General features: G+C 34.1%; 1 protein-coding gene and 1 long non-coding RNA gene across 3 annotated transcripts; both read right to left on the minus strand.

Moving 5' to 3' along the window:
• Positions 1–17,828: 17,828 nt before the first annotated feature.
• LOC108483601 (uncharacterized) lies at positions 17,829–20,074 on the minus strand. 2 transcript variants are annotated; one of them, XR_001871113.2, is made up of 3 exons: positions 19,608–20,058; positions 18,621–19,509; positions 17,829–18,509 (listed from the first exon to the last, which is right to left on the minus strand). It is a non-coding gene; the product is annotated as an uncharacterized LOC108483601 (long non-coding RNA). The 2 variants fall into 2 exon arrangements; XR_001871112.2 differs by having other exon boundaries at positions 18,621–20,074.
• Positions 20,075–21,038: 964 nt separating this feature from the next.
• LOC108480437 (non-functional NADPH-dependent codeinone reductase 2-like) lies at positions 21,039–22,541 on the minus strand. The gene is made up of 3 exons (XM_017783440.2): positions 22,122–22,541; positions 21,801–22,044; positions 21,039–21,681 (listed from the first exon to the last, which is right to left on the minus strand). The coding sequence occupies exons 1-3, from the start codon at positions 22,493–22,495 to the stop codon at positions 21,277–21,279; spliced, it is 1,023 nt and encodes a 340-aa protein (XP_017638929.1). The 5' UTR covers positions 22,496–22,541; the 3' UTR covers positions 21,039–21,276.
• Positions 22,542–22,800: the final 259 nt, after the last annotated feature.

Raw genomic sequence — 22,800 nt, forward strand, 5'->3', positions numbered from 1 at the left:
TGGAGTATCTCTATCCTCTCGGTATCGTGCAACATAAACCAATATAGGCTACCTTCCATCTGTCTAATTAGCACTTTTGCCCAGTGCTCTCTACCCACGACCCCCACCATTATTACCCCTAGCCTGCCCACGGCCCATAGGTGGCTACTAAACTGCCCTTTGAGGCTGTGCAGAACCTGGTCCTGAAGCTTGCATCTTATTAGCCCTCTGTGGACACTCTCGAATCCGATACTCCAAAAATCCACACCTTAGACAAGTCCCTATCCTCCTCCAACACTCGCTCAGATGGCGCCTACCATAATCCCCACACAGCTGAATCCCGACAGGAGCAGTAGGGGCTCCCACTCTAATCGACCCATCAGGTCTGGCCTTTTTATTAGGCTCTGAATAGAATTGAGGGTTCTAAATCCCTCTTATTCTTGCCTCTGTCTTTGTCCCTATTTTGGCCCTCTACGTGCTTAACATCCTCGGTGATCTTTGCCTTCTCAACCAAAACTGCAAACTCTCACTCCCTCTATGGAGCAATCAGTACCCTCAGATTATCCCTTAGTCTACACTCAAACTGAACGCACCTCTCATACTCAGATGTCACCTTACCTCGAGCGTAGCGGCTTAACCTTAGAAACTTAGCCTCACACTCGGCCACAGATTTATCGCCCTGCGTAAGATTCATGAACTCACACTTGTGAGTATCCACATAGCTTGCCCCCACGTACTTACTATGGAAGGTGGTCTTAAAAAAATCCCAGTTTAGACGATCAGGCTGACTACCCTCTTCAACTGACAACCGTCACTGATATGCCTTGTCATGAAGCAAAGAGACTACACCCTTAAATTTCTTCTTGGGAGTACAATCCAAATCATTCATAATCCTCTCTGTGGCCTCTAACCAATACTCGACCACAATAGGGGTGACTCCATTAACACCCCTAAATAGCGTAGCACCATTGGACCGAAATCGTTCAATTACCGACCCTCAGCCCCCAGCTCTAGAATAGGGTCCAATGACCCTCTCCAAAATCCTCAGCATGGCTTGGGATAGTGCGTCGTCCCTAGCTGAACGACTTTGAGACCCAATCTCAGCAGTAGATGAAACTAGAGTCTCACTCGTATCTAGGTGCGGCATACTACCCAGAAAGGATGACTCAGCTCGAGCCCCCTACGGCCTCTTCCACGACCATGAATACCATGTCCGCGAGTTTCATGAGAACTCATCATAAATTTTGATTTTTAATCTACATTATAAATTTTATGCATTAGTTCCAGTATTTATTAACAAATGTTTTATGCATAAATTATCAGAAGTTCAAAATTTTTTCCAAAGATTTCAGTCTCTAACTACTCAGTACAATTTCAAAAAGTACTAACTATAGTGTTTTCAGAGTTTTCTATCAAAATTCAAAAATACTTACAAAATCGGCGCCGAAGACTCGGTGTACCACACACTTTCCCAAATTATCCAGAAATATTTGAAAACCAATTCTTTTGTAACACAATTTTGGAACCCAAAATTTCACAGCTCGAGTTTTTCAACCTGACTCTGATACCACTACATGTAATGCCCCAAACTCGGCCTATATTTATGGTCAAATCTGGTGATGTCACAAGGAATGGGTTTTGAAGACAGTGTTGACTTAATAAACCATTAACATTTCATATTCCGCGTACATTTATAATTTTTTGAAAACTTTAATTGATTAGTTCATTTACCAAAAACTTATTACAGTGAAAGCCTTTAAACCGTTATAATTTGAAAATACAGTTGTGTTTTTAGAGAAACCTTTGTTGCGTAAACTGTCATTTTTAAAGAAAAACATTTTGTTAAAGCATGCAATTTATCGAGTAAACAAACCAAAACCAACAATTAAAAATCTATACAGACTAGAGAGTCCCAGAAAATAAAAACTCTCAATAAAACCAAAATTTAATATAAAAACCAAAAATGGATAACTTTAAACAGTTTATGGTCGAGTGGTCACCACTGAGTCTCCGCAGCACCGATCCGCCTAAGTCTGTAGATTACATAATAGAACAGACAAATAGATGTGAGCTTACGTAAACTCAGTGTGTAACCCAATAGAATTAAGCATGCAAACATATACAATTATAATCATAGTTAGAAAGCAGACATCACGGTCTGATTGATTGATTGATTGAGATGATGAAATAGATATGCATAAATCCTACCTCCATCCTCTACACACCATCTCCGACCATCCCATCACACCATGTGGGGTTTAAAACACCCACCCATCCTTACACACCACATTATGCCATTAAGACACTTATCTGATTATATGCAGCCAAGCTGCCAGAATATAGGCGATCAACGCCGAACAGAATACTTCCTCCTCATATACAAATCCCACCCCCAATAACAGATGTAGAAATTAGATACAGATATAACAGATTTAACATGCTCAACATGCATATATGTAGATATCAGATATACAAATAGTAGTACAGTCAGGCATACAATTAGTATCCTACTCAAATTAGTCTATCAAAATATCATAGCATACAAATTAGGGTTTATTTTCCCTTACCAACCCTATAATAGGCCCACAATTGATCGAAGCGACCCGTGTGACCCTAGGGAGAATTTTAGAAAAATGGGCCCATATGTCCGTTTGGCCCACACACCCAGATTGGCCTTGTCCTGTAACCTACACGGCCTAGCCCAAAATCCACACGCATATGTATGTAACACCTCGGACCCGAGACCATCACCGGTGTCGGACACGAGGGGTTAACAAGCCAAATCCACATATTGCACCCACCAATTTGACATTTCCAGACAGGCTGGAAATCTGCGTCACTGTCGCCTTAAAAATCATATCTCGAGTTTCAAAACTCAGAAACTGATTCCGTAAATTTTCTCTGAATTTAGACTCATATATCCATCCATGTATTTATTTTTATAATTTTTGGTTGGGCCAATTGGTACAGTTTATTAGTAAAAGTAACCCATGTTACAGGGATCAACTGCTCTGACCTTCGCGCGTTACAACTTGAATATCTCCCTGTACAGGGATTTAATACTGGTTTCGTTTGTTTCTAATGAAACTAGACTCAAAATGGAATCTGCACATATAAGGTATGACTTCTAATTCTTTCTGGATAATTTATAGTAAATTTTTAAAGTCGCGACAGGGGACCCAGAAACCGTTCTGGCCCTGTCTCACAATAGCTTTAATATCTCTTAACATGTAACTCCTATGACCATTTCGTTTCTTCCATATGAAAGTAGACTCATCAAGGTTCATTTACATAACTTATTCACTATTTAATACCATTCCTACAAATTTTGGTGATTTTTCAAAACCACACCACTGCTGCTGCCAGCATCTGTTTTCAAGGTAACCATTACCTATTTCATGATTTCCATGATTCAATTGGCCCTTTTTGCATACATAACACAAAGTGTGATCACGATTAACCATTCCAATGGCTAATCTTTTCAAACAATTCCATACCCCATAATGATCATCATACAAACGATTATAGAATCATACTAAAAACGTATATAAGCCATTTTCGCATGGCTATCCAAGCTTACACAAAACCGAAAGGTACATGACCTTCAACAATAGGGTAGTCCTATACATGCCATTTCAAAGTTCAACCAAAATTATACCAAAATGGAGGCTTTGATAGTGTAGATGACTTCGAATTTAATGATCCCGAATCCGATCGCTAACGAGCAAAATCTATAAAACAGAGAGCCAAAGCAACGGGGTAAGCATTTTTTTATGCTTAGTAAGGCTCAAGCAATAAAATCAGCTTTAACTAAAGCATTACATTCACATAGCCAAATGAATCATTTCATTAATATACATTCACATAATCATACTTACTTCACACTTCATCATTATACACTTTCACAAGATATCAACCAATTCAATAGCTGAAAACTCGTTAGTCGATTGAGCGAATGTTACTCAAACATATCGACTTTTCCAATGCACATATAAACATACCTTATTCTTTGTGCTTTTCGAGCGTACTAATTAAATTTATTACAGCAACCAACGCTCACCTCCAGCCTAAGGTTCTTGAATACAACCGGATATAACCACATGCACGAATGCCTTGGTCTTAGCCGGATAGAACGACTTGCACAAATGCCTTGGTATTAGCCTGATTTAACAACTTGCACGAATGCCTTGGTCTTAGCCGGATGTAGTCACTAGCACAATTTCCTTGGTCTTAACCGGATATAATTACTAGCATAAATGTCTTGGGACTTAGCCGGATATCATTCAATTGCTCATGCACACATATACATCAATAATCATTACACATCCATATTTCATTTTCGTTACTAAGGCTCAAACACAAACATATCACTAGCATAATCGCCTTGGGACTTAGCCCGGTATCATTCAAATACTCATACACACATAAATCAATAATCATTACACATCCATATTTCATTTCACATAATTGAGTAGGGTCATTTCTTGAGGACTTACCTCGGATGTCGTCAGACGGCTTCAACGGCTATTCGACCACTTTTTCCTTCCCTTTATCGGATTTAGCTCCCTTTGCTCTTGAGCTTAACGAATACAAGTAGAAGTATTCAATATTTTTATCAATAATGTTTACTTGTCAATCACATTCGGCATCTCATATCATCTCGCTTTATTATAATTTATCATTCAACCTTTAAACCAAAACGCCATTATATGACCACATATACATACATCCATATATTTAAGCTCAAGAATTTTAATATAACATCAAGTGCTCAAATTACTCATGTGGCCGATTATACATGGTCATAATACACAAAATCAAAATAAATTCCAAGACTTTCACATCATATATGTAAGCGAATCGTTGGCCAAGTTCACATACATTCTTCAACAATTCCTTCTTTAAACAAACACATCTAAGCCTTCCTTTCATATTATCAACTCCAACCATATACATTATTCAAGTATAACATTTTCATATTCGCAATAGTATTACACATAATAGCCGATTCTTCTTACTTTGTATTTATGCATCTACTTGATCATTCGTTTAGTTCAAGCACCCATACACCAAGATTCATCAAGTTTAGCATGAAACATAACCTTAATCCTCAATAACCATTATGGCCGAAAGTTCTAGTCACCCCAAAATCACAATTTCTAACATGGGTCACCTAAAAAAAATACTTGGTAACTAGCTCAATTTCATCTAAAATTTCAAGGATTCATATGAATTTCTCACCTTATTTATGGCTTAGAAACCAAATGGTTGCTCTCTTTTCTCCCTTAGAATCGGCCAAGAAGAATCAAGAACAAAGACTTGTTTCTTTCACCCATTTCTAATTATTCCTTAAATCATAAAGGCAACAACCATTTCCCTAAACATCTTCCATGGCGAACACTTGTATTACTACCACCTTCAAAATTTTTGACATGGGCAAGTAAAGGACTTAGTAACTAGCTTCATATATGCAAAGATTTCAAAGACTAACATGGATTCCATACCTTAGTTCAAGCTCAAGTGACCGAATGCTAACTCTTCCCTTTTCTTCTTGAAGGATCGGCTAAGCTAGGAGGAAGATGAACCAAACTTTTTTTCTTTGCTCAATACACGGCAATGGGGAGAGGGCAACCACACATACCCATTTTTTTCTTTTCTTCCTACTAACACCAATATAATAACCATTCTAACATCAACCATTAGCAAAACATGTTGGAAACATGTTCCTTTGCCCATAATTTGTCATGGCGGCCACTAACCTTAGGAAATGGGATAATTGACATGCAACTCCATTTATTTCACTTCATGCATTATTAGGCCACTTAAAAATTCACCTATCACATTTTCAAGTCCTAACACATGGGTCCTTTCTTATAAATTAGCACCTAATTAATAAAAATCAAGACACGAAATATTTACGCATACAAATTCCACATACAATAAGCACAGAATATAACACCTAATTATTCTTGTGACTCGGTTTTGTGGTCCCGAAACCACTCTCCGACTAGGGTCACATTAGGGGTGTCACAATGTAACATGCCCGTATGGGCCCACACGCCCATATGGCATCCCTGTGTGGGCCCACACGCCCATGTGGCATGCCCGTGTAGGCCACACGCCCAACTTGGCGTAGCCTGTATAGCCCACACAGTCATATTCAAGCCACCATACGGTCGTGTCCTGCATACAGCCAAACCTTCGTCGATCACACGACCGTGTCTCACACACGACCATCCACACGGGCGACCACACGCTCGTGTGGCGTCGACAGTGCAGTTTTTCAGCTTTCACTGTTCCCGTTTTGAGAACACACCTGGTATCGCTTTGATACAAAACCACTCCTGAGCCTTTCAAAACCTAAAGTCAGAGTATCCAAATAGTAATTTAGTGTTTAAAAGAACTAACTCGATACGACAATCTGAGAAAAACTCAACTTACCAACGACGAGAACCATCGCAATCTCGTTCAAGCCCAAAGAGCGAAACTCACTGCTCACTGCCTTCTCCTACACCAAAATAATCGCAGCAACATCAGATTTCACGATTACCCCCAACACGCCACCATGAAATAAAAATAGGCTACCCTACTGATAACAAAACCCCAACAATCACAACCCCACTTACCTTAATCGAGTAAGGAACTACAAAATACCAAAAATAATAGTGGAAACTAAGAGTGACAAACGGAATTAAGGAAGAAGAAGAAGCTAAAATTTTGCCAAGAAAGGGGAAAAGAAATGTCCAAAAGAAAACAAATGAAAATATTTTTGGGAATAAAATAAAAATAAAATAGGTATGACAACTTATCTCTAAATTTCCTCCCATTAATACATAACTTCCTTAGACTTCCATCTCAATCGAAACTCTAAGACAATCGAGCAAAAGTATAATACCTGTGACACCCCTAATGTGACCCTAGTCGGAAAGTGGTTTCGGGACCACAAAACCGAGTCATAAAAATAATTAACCGTCATATTTGATGCTTATTATATATATAGGCATGTGTGAAAATTTCATGTTTGAATTTTGTTAATTGTAAGTGAATTTTATTAAATAGGACTTGTGTGAGAAAATTTAGAAATGTGCTAGGCAAATGTTAAAGTGGCCTATTGATGCATGTTAGAAAATGCTTGTCCTTGCATGTCAAATTACCCAAAACTTTAGGTAGTGGCCGACCATGCTATGGGTTAAAGCATATTATAAACATTTTGTGTTAATGTTTTATGTTAGAAATAATAAAATAAAAGGTTAGTAATAAAGTAATGAAAAGGAGGGTGATGAAAACAAAGTTGTCTCATCCATGCTCCCCATTCCGTGACTTGAGGAAGGAAGAAGAAGAAAGTTTGGTTGCTTTGATTTTTGGCTTAGAAGATGGCTAGAATGAGGTATGTATTGAATGATTCTTGAAAATCTATGCATGTTTGAGATGATTAGTTCAAACTCTACTTATCCCATAGATTAAACTTAGAATTTTGAGGTTTGAGATTCGGTCAATAAGCTTGAAACTCATAGTAGTTTGTTTTGGTAAGCTTGGTATACTGGATGATAGATGTGTTTTGGTTTTGGTTTGATAATTTGTGAATGATGGTGATTTTCGGTCATGTATTAACTTAAATTGTAAGTATGATTTATGGTATAATTTGTGTGATGGAATGGTCTTGAGATTTAGCTTGATTAAATGGGTAAAATGCTAAGTATATTAAAGATGATGTAATGGTTATTTCGGTTTATGTGATGTAAATATAGATGATGGTTATGAGCTGTTTTATGATTTGTTTATAATGTCCGATTATGATCATTTATAGAGATGTGAATGAATTGTTGTTATGTGAATAAATATTTGTTTGATGATATTATATGTATTCGGCAATGGGATAAAATGTGTATTAAGGTAAGTTTCATGGTGATTATGCTTGGGATGTTGGGTTAATATTCGGCATTGAGTAATGTGGGGTAAGGTGATTAATCGGCTATGAAATTAGCTAAATTGAATAGGTATGTTTAATGATATGCTTAGTGTAATGTATAATCTTGTAACTCGGTTTAGTATTGAGATAAAGGTTAGATGTATGATTGAATTTTGGTATGTGTTAAATTGGTTAATCAAAGATTTAATAGGACGAAATGTTAATAAATAACATAATTGGTTTGCACCTTAAATAGTTGAAATAAAGCTTGCTGATTATGATTAAATGTTTAAATTGTAATGGTCATATATAGGTATATATATATATGCCTTATGTATGTACCATGTACACATAAGGACATTCGGCAATATGATTAAATTCATGTATAAGGAAGCATGATAAATTAAGTGACTCCTTGCTTGTGAATGTGAATTAGATATAAATTAAATAAGCATGAAATCGAGTCATGGCATGTTTTATTAAATATGATACATATTGAAATCTATTGTTTTAGAAATAGATTAAATGATATGTGATTGCCAAATGTGATTGTTAAGTGAATAATATTAGTTAAGTACTTAAGCAAATCTATTGTTTTACTTAAGCTTAAGAGCAAAGAGGATCAAAGTCGGATAGGGGAAAAGAGAAAGTAAATGAATGGCCGTGGATATCTAGTCGTCGACCACTTCCGAGGTAAGTTTTAAGTGATTAAACGTTGAGTAAATTCAATCATAATAGGACATAATGAGTTGATTTAATAAGATATGATGTGGCCATGATATGTCTTAAACTCAAATGGTAAGTTCATAAGTGTTTGGACTTGGAAATTTAAGAGCAAATTGTAATAATTTGCTTAGGACAGCAACAGTAACGTGATTTTAGAAAATCACTATAAATTGTTGGTGTGGAATTATAGGCTGATTAAAATATGTAATTAAATCTTAATGAGTCTAGTTACTTATAAAAGAAACCGTGTAAGCAAAGGAATTTCCGATAATGAGATATTTAAAGTTGTGTGAGACAGTGCAGAATGACACTGTAATCCTCTGTTCTGTTTTTAGAAAATCATTATAAATTGTACAAAAATTTTTGAAAGACAAAATTTATATGCTAGATGCCTTAGTGAGTCTAGTTTCAAATGAAATAAACTAGAACATATTTGAATTTTGTACAATGAGAAATTTGATTCGTAGTGAAGAGTGGTCAGAATAGTCAAACAGTGAAATAGGGGAAACTTTAAGAAAAATCTGGTATTGATTGGCCAAACCTAAAATTCTTAAAATTTTATGGATGGAAGATATATGAGTCTATATTCAGGGAAAATTAACGGCAATTGATTTTGAGTTTTGTAGCTCCAGTTATAAATAATTTAGTGACTATTGCTCAGGAAAACAGCTTGTAGTGAATATGTGAATTTGTTGTAAACATTGATGAAACTATTTGAGTTGCTTATAAGCTATTGCTGAAATTGATGTACAAGATAAATATATATGTATATGTGGTAAAGCCGAATGGCTAATGTGAAATATGTATGAGATATGTATATGTGGTAAAGCCGAATGGCTAATGTGAAATATGTATGAGATATGTATATGTGGTAGAGCCGAATGGCTAATGTGAAATATGTATGAGATATGTATATGTGGTAAAACCGAATGGCTAATGTGAAATATGTATGAGATATGTATATGTGGTAAAGCCGAATGGCTAGTGTGAAATATATATATGAGATATGTATATGTGGTAAAGCCGAATGGCTAGTGTGAAATATGTATGAGATATGTATATGTGGTAAAGCCGAATGGCTAGTGTGAAATATGTAGGAGATGTGTGTATATTGTAGCCGAATGACCAAATGTGAAAGGTGTGTATTATTCGATATTTGATGAAGCAAATGAACTACAAATATGACAGTCGATGTGAATGTTGTAACATGTGATTAAATGTACATGAAACTTGGAAATATATTCCGGGTAAGACCCGATGACTACGTGTGGAGATTATGTCCAGGTAAGACCCGATGACTACGTGTGGAGATTTTGCGGGTAAGACCCGATAACTACGTGTGGGGACTATTCGAGCTAAAGGTTTATTTGAAGATTCGAGTAAAGCATAAGATTATACGACTTCACAAGTAACAATTGGTAATAAATCGTTCAATGCGTTATGTTGGTCGGTATGTATTTTGAGATTATATTTAAGCTTGATTTGGACTAAATCACAAGATCGTTATGTGATGCATATGTGAGTAAAGCAATAAGACATTCTATGATTATTGTGCGTTTGGTCAATGTGGAAAGTTAGGTGAAAATATGTAATGTACCTATGTTTATAAGAGATCACTATCAAGTGAGAATTTATCGCCTATTATATATGATGAGATGTGCATATTCGGTAAAGGGATGGTATGCGAAGGAAGAGTGAAATAAAACACGAACAACTATGTTATAATTTGATTGTTATCTGTTGAAACTGCTTAAAACTTACTAAGCATTGTAATGCTTACTCCGTTTACTTTGTTTCCTCTATTTTATAGATCTCATTTGGAAGCTATAGGCTCGGGGACCTCTGTTTTATAGATCTCATTTGGAAGCTACAGGCTCGGGGATCGTCAGCAACTAGTCACACTATCACTACCCACTGCTAGTTACTGTTATGTTTTGAATTATTTTATGGCATGTAAAGAATAGACCAATTGGTAAAGAATATTTTAGGTTAATGTATATAAGCCATGCGAAAATGGCATCTTTTGAATGTGTACTTATAGAAGTTAAATTGTATCCCTGACTGTCTTTAGTATTTACCTAAAGGAACGTTCTTTATAAAAAAAATATTCAAAATTTTCACTGTTCGGATATGAGTTTCAAGTCCATTAATGCCCCTTTACCTAATTCCGGCGACAGATACGAGGTAGGGGTGTTACAATACCCTTGCTAACGCAGTGATTCGAACTCAGGACCTCCAATACACCAACTCCCCTACCACTCAAACCAGGCTCATTCTGATATGGATTAACAAATAATTTACTTTAAGCCCACTCATTAGGGGTAAAGCTTGGATAAAAAATAACAAAATTTTAGCAGAAGGGAGACTTGAACCCAAGACCTCTCACACACCCAAGACACCAACCAATAAAGTAGATACATACTTATGTTAAATATTTACATAAACAGAGATACATTATTCAGGGCGTTACATTTTTTTTTTTGCTAGCCCCATCCTTTCATTCTTTTTTTTTAAAATTTTTTCCATAAGCTTGTTTTGCTCTCTAATTTTCCCTTGTCGTTTTCTCCTTCATTTTCCTTCCCCTTCTTTTCTTCCTTTTTTCTTTTCTTTGCCTTCTTCATCTTGTTTCTACATTGCCACCTATCCACCATCCTTATTGCCGTCGCACCTTGCACTCATTGAGCTGTCGATTTCTTTCCCTTGTCGAATCACACTCTATTCGTTTAGATTTCGTTAGTGAATAAAACTGTCAACAATGGCTTCCATATCCAATTTTGATATGTTGGTAAATGGAAATCCTCTGCTCCATAGGAGAGATTGGTTTTGAGTTTACAAAGTGTGTGTACGATCTGCTCCACTCCTATACTAATTAATTGGTTATCTTCAATCCTGAAATCTAGCTATTATTGATTCTAATGTTATTTATTTTCATGTGTTTTTTGTTCAAAGGATCGAATCTTTACGTGAACGAATTAGATCTAAGTTGAAGAGGTACCACACAAGTAGGAAGTAGAGGTGTGTGTCCTAACTGTGTGTGTCGTGTGCGTGAATGAGCTTTGGTCGAATACATAGTGTTGTTAAGCATGTTATTTGCTATTTTTTTTAATGATTACTAAACAAGTTTTGATCTATGAATCTGAATACGCTTAGAACATCAAATATAAAAAGGGGTATGATCTCTGTTAAATCACTGATAAACCGTGAGTGTTAATTGGATGTAAATTTATTGTGTACTGTAAGTATGATAATACCATGCTGCCAATTTATGAAATTATGATGTGTGAAACTGCGATGTTGTTTCTGTGATGATATTGCATATTTTACTAATGCATGCTCCACTGTTATTATTTACCAATTACACTGTTACTGTTTTCATCTTGATAACATGATGTTGCTATCATTGTATGTTGTACTGATCATTAATAGCATGTCATTGATGCATGAGATTGGGTTTTTGAATGAGGAAGTGCATGCATTTAGTGTCAGATAAGTTTACTAATCAAATTACTGTTTTGTTGGCGGTTTATCTACAACCTACTGATATATTGACGGTTCGTTTGCATATTTACTAGTTGTTCATCTGCAAAATATTGTTTAGTATGTAGGGTTGGACAAGTTCTAGGGAACTCTTAGTGTGGAGTGTAGCAGATGGTTGGGTAGGAAAACTACACTGTTATACATGCATCCTAAGTTTTTACTAGGTTCACTATGGGATTGATAATTTGATATGTATTGTATATTGCAAACACCTATGTTGTTAATTAATGTTTTATATACTTAGTGCTTATGTTAAAACCACACTAATTTTCATATCTCACTCTTTAGTTTTTCCCAAATTTCTAGATAACTCGTGAGTTAGGGTTCAGACTCGACAATCAGAACACTATCGTCAGATTTATCCTTAAAACTCATTTCTAAACTGTTTTATAAGTTCTCTTGGGTTTTGCAATGTTTTACGGACTATGGCATGGACTCTGATATTTTTTAGGGTGTTTTTTTTGGGATTTTGCATTGTTAATTTGACCATAAATCTGGTTATAAACTTAAAATCTGTTAAACCATTTTAGAGTAATTATAAATAGAATTTTTCTAACAACTTTTGAACTAAAATAAATTAACGTTTTTCCTTAAACAGGTTAAATGGATACAATATTGTGAAACTAATTTGAAAATGTTTTTAAAAAAGCAATTTTTTCTAGCCCTAATGAAAAGTATCGATACCAAGGCATCGGTATCAATTCTTGATCATTTAAATCGATTTTCAAAGCAACAAAATGCCATTATTTATAAAATTTTAAATAAAATTAGTTAATAAAATTTTATTATAAAATATTATAATATCATTATTTTAAATAAAAATTAAAATAGAGAACGATCAAATGTTTCTTTTTTCAATATTATGCTTTAAATTTTTATTAAATTTATTTATGTTTAGAAATTAAATTTAAATTTAATATTGATATATTTTAAATATAATAGTTTACATGGCAATTCACATTATTTCATACAAATATTTTTAATTTTATGAATTTTTATAATTCGTTTTTATTTTTATTTTTATGATCTTTAAATTATTTGTTGACATGAAAAATAGTGTCATGTCAACATGAAATGCATGTGGATGTCACACGGATCACTACACTAACTTCATTAAAAATATTAATATTTTACTCAGTATTTTCGTTAAAGAAAATCAATTTGACAATTTTGAAAGGTTAATAGTCAAATTTAGTTTAAAAAAAGAATAAAAATCAAATTGACAAAAATGTAAACATTGAGGGCTAATTTTATCATTACTTTTTTTTCTTTTTCTTTTGCAAAATCATTATTACTTTTTAAATGTCATTAAGTCAAATCATAATATACTATATATTTTAAAAAAATATAATTAAAATAATTAAAAATCAAATCAACTCTTTTTCAAAAGGTTGAAGAACAAATTAGACTCTTTTTAAAAGATTGAAAGTCAAATTTAATTAAAAGAAAAACCAAATTAATAAAAAAATGTAAAGTTAAAGGCTAAATTTAACATTATTCCTTAAAAATCTGAAAAGGAAAAAAATAAGATATCGAATGACTAAATCATTATTTTATGTTAATATTATTGTTTACTACATAACTATATTTACATTTGAATGACATTTAATTTAATTTAATTATTATTTTTATATATTTTATATTTTAATTCAACATCAAATTTTTTTAAATTTTTCTTTATTAATATTTTATGTAAATTATTAAATCAATTTATTATATTAAAATATAAGCATATTCACATACGTGACGCTGAATCTTGCACTAATCAAGCTCTAATGATAATATTTATATTTTATTTTAAATACTTTATATATTATATTATATTATACATAACCTAACCTATGCATAAAAAGAAAATAAATTTTAAGATTTTAACTTTTGAATTCTTTATGTTTTCATTGTTCATTGCGACTTTTGCACACTTTATTTTTATTGTTTTACAGGTGTACTGAAAATATTTTATAAAAATTATTTTCAATGAAATAAATATATATTTAATTTTTTTATTTTTTATTGTTTAATTGAGTTTAATATATATATATTTATATTTTATATTATTCTTTGTAAAATAAATATAATATAGATATATTTGTTTTAAAATATTTTAGTGCAATTTTCTTTTAACAATATAAATTTATTTTATAAAAATATTTTGTAATGATCAATGTCATAAATAAACTTAATAATAAATACTGCTTAATTAAAACTTAATTTAAATAACATATATTACATATATGAGTACATATTCACACATTAAAGTTGTAAGGGATAATAAGTTTTAAAATCCTCAAATATGGAGTGAGTAATTTAGTACCTACGATTAGGTTTTTTCTCTGTTTTCTGTCTGTCGACTTGCGGGTTTGGAATTTGCCCAATTTGTACCTAGATTTGTGGGGTCTACTTATCGCATATAATAAATTTCGAAAAGTATCATCTACAAAAACATGGAAGCAGATCTCACAAATCTCAATTTAGACGATCTAGAAGATGAGCCTGTTATAGGATACGAGGATATTGATGAAGGAGATGACGAATTCAGGCTCTATCTTGTAGGTAAGGTGTTAACAGATAGTTCAATCCGCTTTCCTTCCCTAAGGAATGTGATTTCTCAGTTATGGCACCCGATTGAAGGGGTTACCATAACAGAAATTGAGGAAAAAAAGATTTCTTTTTAGATTTTACAATGAAATTGATTTAAAGAGGTTGATCGATGGAATTCCCTGGTTTTTTAACCGAAATTTAATTATTTTCCATAAGTTAATAAGAGGGGAGGACCCATTAACTGTTCCTCTACAACATACAAACTTTTGGGTACAAGTACATGATTTACCGTTGGGATCCATGTCGGAAGGTATGGCAAGACAATTGGGAAATTTTATTGGAGAGTTCTTGGATTACAATACAAAGATTCTAACGAAAAGTCTGCGCAAAATAATGAGAATTAAGGTTTGTATGGATGTTCGAAATCCTTTAAAAAAAATGAAACGAATAGTGTATGGCAGAGACAAATTGACTGACGCTAAGTTTCAATATGAAAGACTTTCTCTCTTTTGTTTTTTATGTGGGCGGTTAGGGCATGGAGAAAGTTTCTGTCCACTACGTATTTTGTTGAGATCACAAGAAGTCGAATTTGGTTGGGGTATCTCATTACGTGCGGCACCAAAAAGGGATGCATTAAATATAAGTAAATTGCATCGAGAAGAACAAAAAGAGGTGATCAATAGTGAATTTGACCACGACGAAATTAGAAGAAGAAGATTGGTGGGATATCAAAGAGGGAAGGAAAGTAATATCGTGAGAGGTAAAGGCAAAGAAGGGGATCTAAATAGGAGATATCATAGAATTAACAGAACCGAAGAAGTGTATAACATGATAATTGAAGATAACGAATTTACCGAGGATACACCAATCAAACTAATTGATGGGAAGAAAAGGCAAAGGGTCCAACAGATAGAAGAAGTTCATCAAATTACCAACTCAAGTCTCTCATCCAATATTGATATATCGGCGGCCGCTAATAAGCAGGCCGACCGATCACAATGAAAATCTTAAGTTGGAATGTTCGTGGCATGGGGTAGCCACGAACAATAAAACATCTCAAAAATAACTTGAGACGGCTTCAGCCTCAACTTTTGTTTTTAATAGAGACAAAAGTCAGTGCAAGAAGGATGGAAGCAATAAGGAAGTTCTGTGGATACACAAACGGGATTGATGTGTGCGCTGAAGGATCAAAAGGGGGACTTTCTCTTAGTTGGAAGGAAGGAGTCGATGTTAGGTTAAGAAGCTATTCTAAATTTCATATTGATATAGAAGTTATGGAGAATAATGAAGAAGAGTGCTGGCATTTTACAAGTTTTTATGGCTCACCAGTTGAACAGAAATGGAAAGAATCATGGAATCTTCTCAGATAGTTAAAAGGAAACAACCAATTGCCATGGCTTGTTATGGGGGATTTTAATGAAATTCTATTCTCTTTCGAATAAAGAGGGGGCAGATTAAGGGAGGAAATAAAAAAGGTGGTATTTAAAGAAGCCTTGGAAGACTGTGAACTGAATGATTTAGGATTCTCAGGACAATGGTATACATGGGAACGAGGGAGACTTCCAAGCAACAATATTCGTGAGAGATTGGATAAGGGGTTAGCCAATCCATTATGATGGGAAAGGTTTCCGAATTTCTCAGTTTAACGTAAGTGCCATAGTATTTCGGATCATTGTCTTGTAATTTTAATGACGCATGAAAAAGGGAGATTTGAAAATAGTAAACATTTGTTTAAATTCAATGCCAACTAGGTGCTGGAAAACAATTTTGGAAAGGTGATTAAGCAAGGGTGGGATTTAGATGAAAAGAGTCTGCCGAAAAAATTAGAAGATCTAAAGTTGAAGTTGAAAAATTGGGAAAAATCAAATAGCAGATCCAGATGGAAGACAAGGGAGAATTTAAAATCACGTCTTAATCATCTAAATAGAGAAGACCTAGATAGCGATATTTTGGCAGAATTAACAGAAGTTAAGCTAGCACTCAACATAGAAGCCGACAAGGAAGAATTGTACTGGGAACAACGGGCAAGAGCTAATTGGTTACGAATAGGGGACCGAAATACTGCTTTTTTCCATAATTTTGCATCCCAGCGTAAAAAGAAAAATTTAATAAAAAAACTGGAAGATAGAAGGGGTGGATTGGTAGAGGGGGACAATGCCATTAACAAACTAGCAACCAATTTTTTTCCAAGATCTTTTTTCTTCAAAACCACTACAAAGTTGTGAGAGGCTTAGAAGTGAAATTCAACCATGCATTACAGATTCTCCTAATGAAGAACTTATTAGAGAGTTTGAGGATGAAGAGGTAGTGGAAGCATTAAAGAGTATAGCCCCCCTCAAGGCATCAAGTAAAGATGGTTTTCTAGCATTTTTCTACCAAAAATTCTGGCATATTATAGGAAAAGACGCTGTTAATTATTGCCTTCAAGTATTGAATAATGGGAAGGATTTTGCGGAAATTAATATAACCAATATTGTGCTTATCCAAAAGATACAAACCCCTATGAACTTGGGACAATTTAGGCCCATAAGTCTTTGTAATGTCATTTACAAATTGATATAAAAAATGGTGGTTAATAGATTTTGAAGGGTGTTAAAGGTGCTTTTGTCCTAGGAAGATAAATAACTGACAACATATTGATAGCATATGATAGCATATGAATTACTTTACTCTTTAAAAAAAAAAAAAAAGGGGAGGCACGGGGTATTTTGCTTTAAAGCTAGATATGAGTAAAGCCTATAATAGAGTGGAATGGGATTTCATTGAAAGCATGATGAAAATGCTAGGCTTTTGCAACAAGTGGATTGAGATTGTAATGAAATGCGTACGAACAGTGTCATACTCAGTTGCAATTAATGGGATCCAATAGTCAGAATTTACACCAAAAAGAGGAATCAGGCAAGGAGACCCACTAAGCCCATATCTATTTATCATATGTGCAGAAGGTTTCTGTAAACTTCTGAACAAGGCTAAAAGGAAGGACAAGTTGAAAAGGCTAAAGTGGGAAGAGGGGAGCTCGCTATCACTCATCTTTTCTTCGCTGATGACAGCATCTTATTTGGGAAAGCAACAATGGATGGAGCAATGGCAATTAAGGCAGTAATTAATGAATATGAAAATCTCTCTGGTCAGCTAGTGAATTTCGAGAAGTTAATCTATTTCAGCAAAAACGTACAAGACGATATACAAAGGCAGATAGGGGGAGTTTTGGGGGTACGGATTTCAAATAATCCAGAAAAGTATCTAAGCTTACCTACAATGATTAGAAGAAAAATGAGGTGTTTTCTTGAATTAAAAGAGAGATTCATCCAAAAGACAAAGAATTGGAGTATTCGTAATTTGTCCATTGGAGGAAAAGAAATTTTCATCAAATCAATTTTACAAGCCCTTCCGATTTATGCCATGCAGTGTTTTAAATTACCAGTTTTACTTTGCAAAGATTTAGAAAATCTGATAAGTAAATTTTGGTGGCGAAATTTAAAAACTAACAAGGGTATCCACTGGTATAGTTGGTCAGGGATGTGTAGCCCAAAAGCATTCGGGGGTATGGGGTTTAAGGACTTACCAATGTTTAATACGGCCCTGTTGGCTAAACAGGGATGGAGGCTAATCACCCAACCCGACTGTTTGTTTGCGCGCGTTATGAAATTGAAATATTATCGGCGTGATAATTTTTTAAATGCAAGGTTAGGAGCTTCCCCCTCATTTACCAGGCGTAGTATTTGGAATGCATGAAGCTTACTTGAAGAAGAAACAGGCTGGAGGATAGGGAATGGTGAATCAACAAATATCTAGAATGACGCTTGGCTACCTACCCCTGATGACGGAAGAGTAAAGAGTCAAGACATTAATATCAATTACACAAAATTAGCAGATTTAATCAATAGAGACTCATTTACATGGAACTACGAGGCAGTAAGAAACTTACTCGAAAGAAAGCAAACGGAGGCAGTGTTGATGATCCTTTTGGTAAACAGAATGCAACCAGATGTTCTTGTATGGCGAGGGGACAAATCAGGCGAATACACAGTACAAAATGGTTCTAAATGGCTAATGACTAAGACTATACACATACAAGATTATGTTACAGACCAAATCACCAACAAAGATTATTTTACAAAACTTTGGAATTTCCCAATCCCAAGTAAAATAAAGATACATCTGTAGAGGGTGGGCAATAACTTTTTTCCGACGCTCAGTACTCTTAAATTCCGAAGACTTAAGACCAATGCAGCTTGTCCGGTTTGCTTGATTGAGGAAGAAACCGTGGAACATCTATTTCGTGATTGTGAATTCACACAACAGGTCTTTCAGGAAGTTGGGTTGGACACCTCGCAAATAAATGCAAGACAAGCATAGAAACAATAGTCATCCTTTTTCTTCCACAAGAATAATATTCAAGTATGCACAGAATTGGCAATTACTATTTGGAAAATATGGTACAAAAGAAATAGAATTTACCACAAAGGCAAAAAGGAAAGAGTACAAGAGGTTGCCGGTTTTATTAAGGCTTTTTTAAGGGAGTTAGAGCAAGTTTAATCATCAACAGAGACCAATCTAAGCCTAAGAGAAATGTTTTGGAGACCCCCAATAGAAAGACAGATCAAAGCAAACTTTGACGCATCATACTCACGACAAGATATAACAGCAACTGCGGGTATTATTTTAAGAAACCACGAAGGATCCGTTATAGGAGCGTGTTCTTACCCATTAGGAAGGAAAAGGGATCCGACCGTTGCGGAAGCAAAGGCGTATCTCCAGGCCATCATTTTTGGGGAAGAAATGGGTTTTTGAAATTGGTAGTTGAAGGAGATGCCCTCACAGTCATTAAAAAAATTAAGTCATTTTCAGTGGATAGATCGGTGATTGGTAACATTATTTATGAAATCCAAAGGAGAAATCACAATTTTATTACCTTATCTTTTGAGTATACCCCTCGAAAGACAAATGAAGCAGCGCATGCCCTTGCTAGTCGAAGATACAACCTAGATAACTCAATCTATTGGGTTGAAGAAGTACTGACTGATATAGAACCCATCATTGTCAACGACCAAAGAAGGATCTAGTAATCAGTAGATTATGGAATTTTTTTCTGAGTCTAGGAAGCATTACAACGCGTCAAGTGTCTATCCTTACCACTCGATGTTGAACTCAGATTAGGAGAAATTTGGTAACAAGTGCTTCTAAATGAATTTTTTTTACAGAAAAAGGATAGTTTAAACCAGTTTATCCACTATAAGGACAGAATGCAAAGGAGATGAAAGGTGTTAACGACAGGTTTTTTCTTTCAGTTTTTGTTTTTTATTTTGCTTTAGGGAACCTCAAAAGCTTTTCATTTTCTTTTAATTTTTCTTTAAAGTTTAGGCAAATCGAGGCACCGCCTCTGTTATTTATTAGCTTTTGACAACTGTTAGATAGCTGTTGTTTTACAATCTTTGCTCAGTGTACAACATATCCTCTCAATTAATGCATTCTGATTTTACTTCAAAAAAAAAGTTGTACGGGATAAATGAAACTAAACATTATTTAAACAAATACTCATATTTATATAATTAAAATATTCATATTTTTATAATAGATTAAAATATGTCATAAGTCCTTGTACTCTTCGTAAATTTAAATTTAGTCCATGTGCTTTTATTTTTGGTTTAGTCCTACTTTTTAGATATCAAAATTCAGGTTCAACTATTAGTATTATTAAAAATACTTTGTTAAATTCATGTTTATTATAATGTCATTTTTAGTTACATGAATACGAGTATTTTTATTTAAAATGTGACATCAAAATATTGACAAAAAGAATAACAATGTTAACAATGGGACTTAATTTTCAATTCTAAAAGTAAATGACTAAATTATTAAAATAAAAGTACAAGAACTAAATCTCAAATTTGTAAAGAATACATAGACTTATGGTACATTTTAACATTTATACTACAAAATATTTATTATTAATATATTTATAATTTTAATAGATATTTATTATTTAAAATATTAATATTGAATAATTTTTCAATAATATATGATAGAATATTATTTAAAATTATTTTTTAAAATTTATTATTAAAATAAAATTGAAATATGAAATAATATTAATAATTTATTATATGATTAGATATAGATAATTAAATATGTATGTTTGATAATATTAAAAATTGTAATATTTTATATTAATATTTTATTAATTTTATAAATTTTAAACATAAAAATAAAAAATTTATTATTAATATAATAATATTAAACTTTATTTAAGTTAATTTTATATAAAAATTTTGCGTTAGAAAATGACTTATGTTTTTCAAAGTAAAGAAAAATTCAAAAAATTATTTTCAGTACTTTCCGGTGATTTTCTAATACTTGCAACATGTTACTCCACAAGAAAGGACAAACAGAAAAATAGGATGACTCTTGACTCAATATGCTCCACAATCACATTTTATTATCCCACATAGTTCTCGTCTGCTAAATGCTGGTTCCAATACAGTAAAACGATGGTCCCATACATACACAATACCATCAAACTATAAAGATCTGCATATGGGTCCATTTGGTTTATTTGTAATAAATCCAGTAGATAATGAAAATCAAATCTCTCCATCCCAAAGCTCTTCAAGAGACTTGTAAGGACCATCATCTGATACAAATTCCCCAGCTGGAAACCCTTTGCACTGTGGAAGTTGGCTTATCTTGCGAGACTCCTCAGCACTGAGCTTCCAATCGAAGATATCAAGGTTTTGTTTCATCCTTTCCTTGTTGAAGCTCTTCACAAGCACACATACTCCTTGTTCATGTGCCCATCTCAAACAAACCTGAGCAAGCGATTTTCCCTTGGCTTGGGCAATTTCCTTGAGTAGCTCACATTCCATCACCCGATTTGTTCCCCACAGCGTTCCTTTTGCCCCCAGAGGAGAGTAAGACTCGATAAGTATGCCCTTCTCATCGCAAAACTTCCTCAGTTTCTTTTGCTGCCACATTGGGTTCATCTCCACCTTTCACCCCATAAATCAATTCATACGAATCCATCATTAGTTACTTTACTATTAATTTTAATTGAAAAACATTAAGCAGATGATACAAAACATTAGGGAGAAATTAAAGTGGTTCTCACTTGGTTCACTGCAGGTGGGATTTTGGCAGTGGAAAGGATAGTTTCGAGTTTCTTGCAGGAGAAATTGCTTACTCCTATAGATTTTGTTAGGCCAAGAGCTTGACACTCCTCCATTGCTTCCCACACAGATTTTAGATAAATAGGAACAAGGTCCTTCTTCTTAACAGGCAACTCATATTCCCCAGGCTTCACGCTCACTGGCCAGTGAATCAGATACAGATCAAGATATTCCAACTTCAAATTTCTATACAAATCAAGAAACAATAAGTAAACCAATAAAAAGCACATATTGAAAACATCAAGGGAACAAAGGGATAATACTTGAGTGTTTTTTTGAGTGCTGGGAGAACACAATCATGGTGTGCATCGCTACACCAGAGCTTGGAAGTGATAAAGAGTTCGTCTCTGGATTTGATTAACCCTAGACGAAGAGCATCTGATATTGCTTCACCTAAAGGCTGTTCAGTTTGGTAAAGAGCAGCCGTATCGAAGTGACGGTACCCTACTTCGATAGCTTCGAGAATGATTTGTTTCATGGTATCAATGGAAGCACCGAAAGGGTATTCGGCTGTGCCAAAACCTAGAAGGGGAATAGCTTTCTCATTGGTTGAATGAAGAGGGAAAGTTGGGACGCTTTGATATGAAGTGGTAGACAACTGTGGACTGCTTTTTTGCATTTTGGTTCTGACATCCATGTTTACTGTATCTGTCAATAATATCCTTCACCATGCCATCTCATATATATTAAAAGTTTTTGAGTCATTGATCTTTTTTAATTATTACTTTGATGGACGTCTTTTTCTATTTACTTCTTTTTTTTTTAAAGAAAAAGTATTCTATCTAAATAAATAAATACAAGTGGGCGTTTACCCCCCCCCCCCGGGGAATAAGTGGGTGTTCATTATTGACCAACACCCCATTCTTTGAAAATCGAAAGAAGAAGAAGAATATTTTCAACCTTGATATAATCTCGTGTAAAGATATTGATCAAATTTGTTGG

Source organism: Gossypium arboreum, chromosome 1, assembly GCF_025698485.1.
Source record: "Gossypium arboreum isolate Shixiya-1 chromosome 1, ASM2569848v2, whole genome shotgun sequence".
Taxonomy (NCBI): domain Eukaryota; kingdom Viridiplantae; phylum Streptophyta; class Magnoliopsida; order Malvales; family Malvaceae; genus Gossypium; species Gossypium arboreum.

What these genes read in the sequence shown, in the direction of transcription:
- LOC108480437 (XM_017783440.2), bottom strand. Translation starts at nt 22,495, where the DNA reads ATGGATGTCAGAACCAAAATGCAAAAAAGCAGTCCACAGTTGTCTACC. An exon ending in GCACTCAAAAAAACACTCAA is followed by an intron (nt 22,045 to 22,121) that starts GTATTATCCCTT and finishes TGATTTGTATAG; the next exon opens with AAATTTGAAGTTGGAATATC. An exon ending in TCCCACCTGCAGTGAACCAA is followed by an intron (nt 21,682 to 21,800) that starts GTGAGAACCACT and finishes ATGGGGTGAAAG; the next exon opens with GTGGAGATGAACCCAATGTG.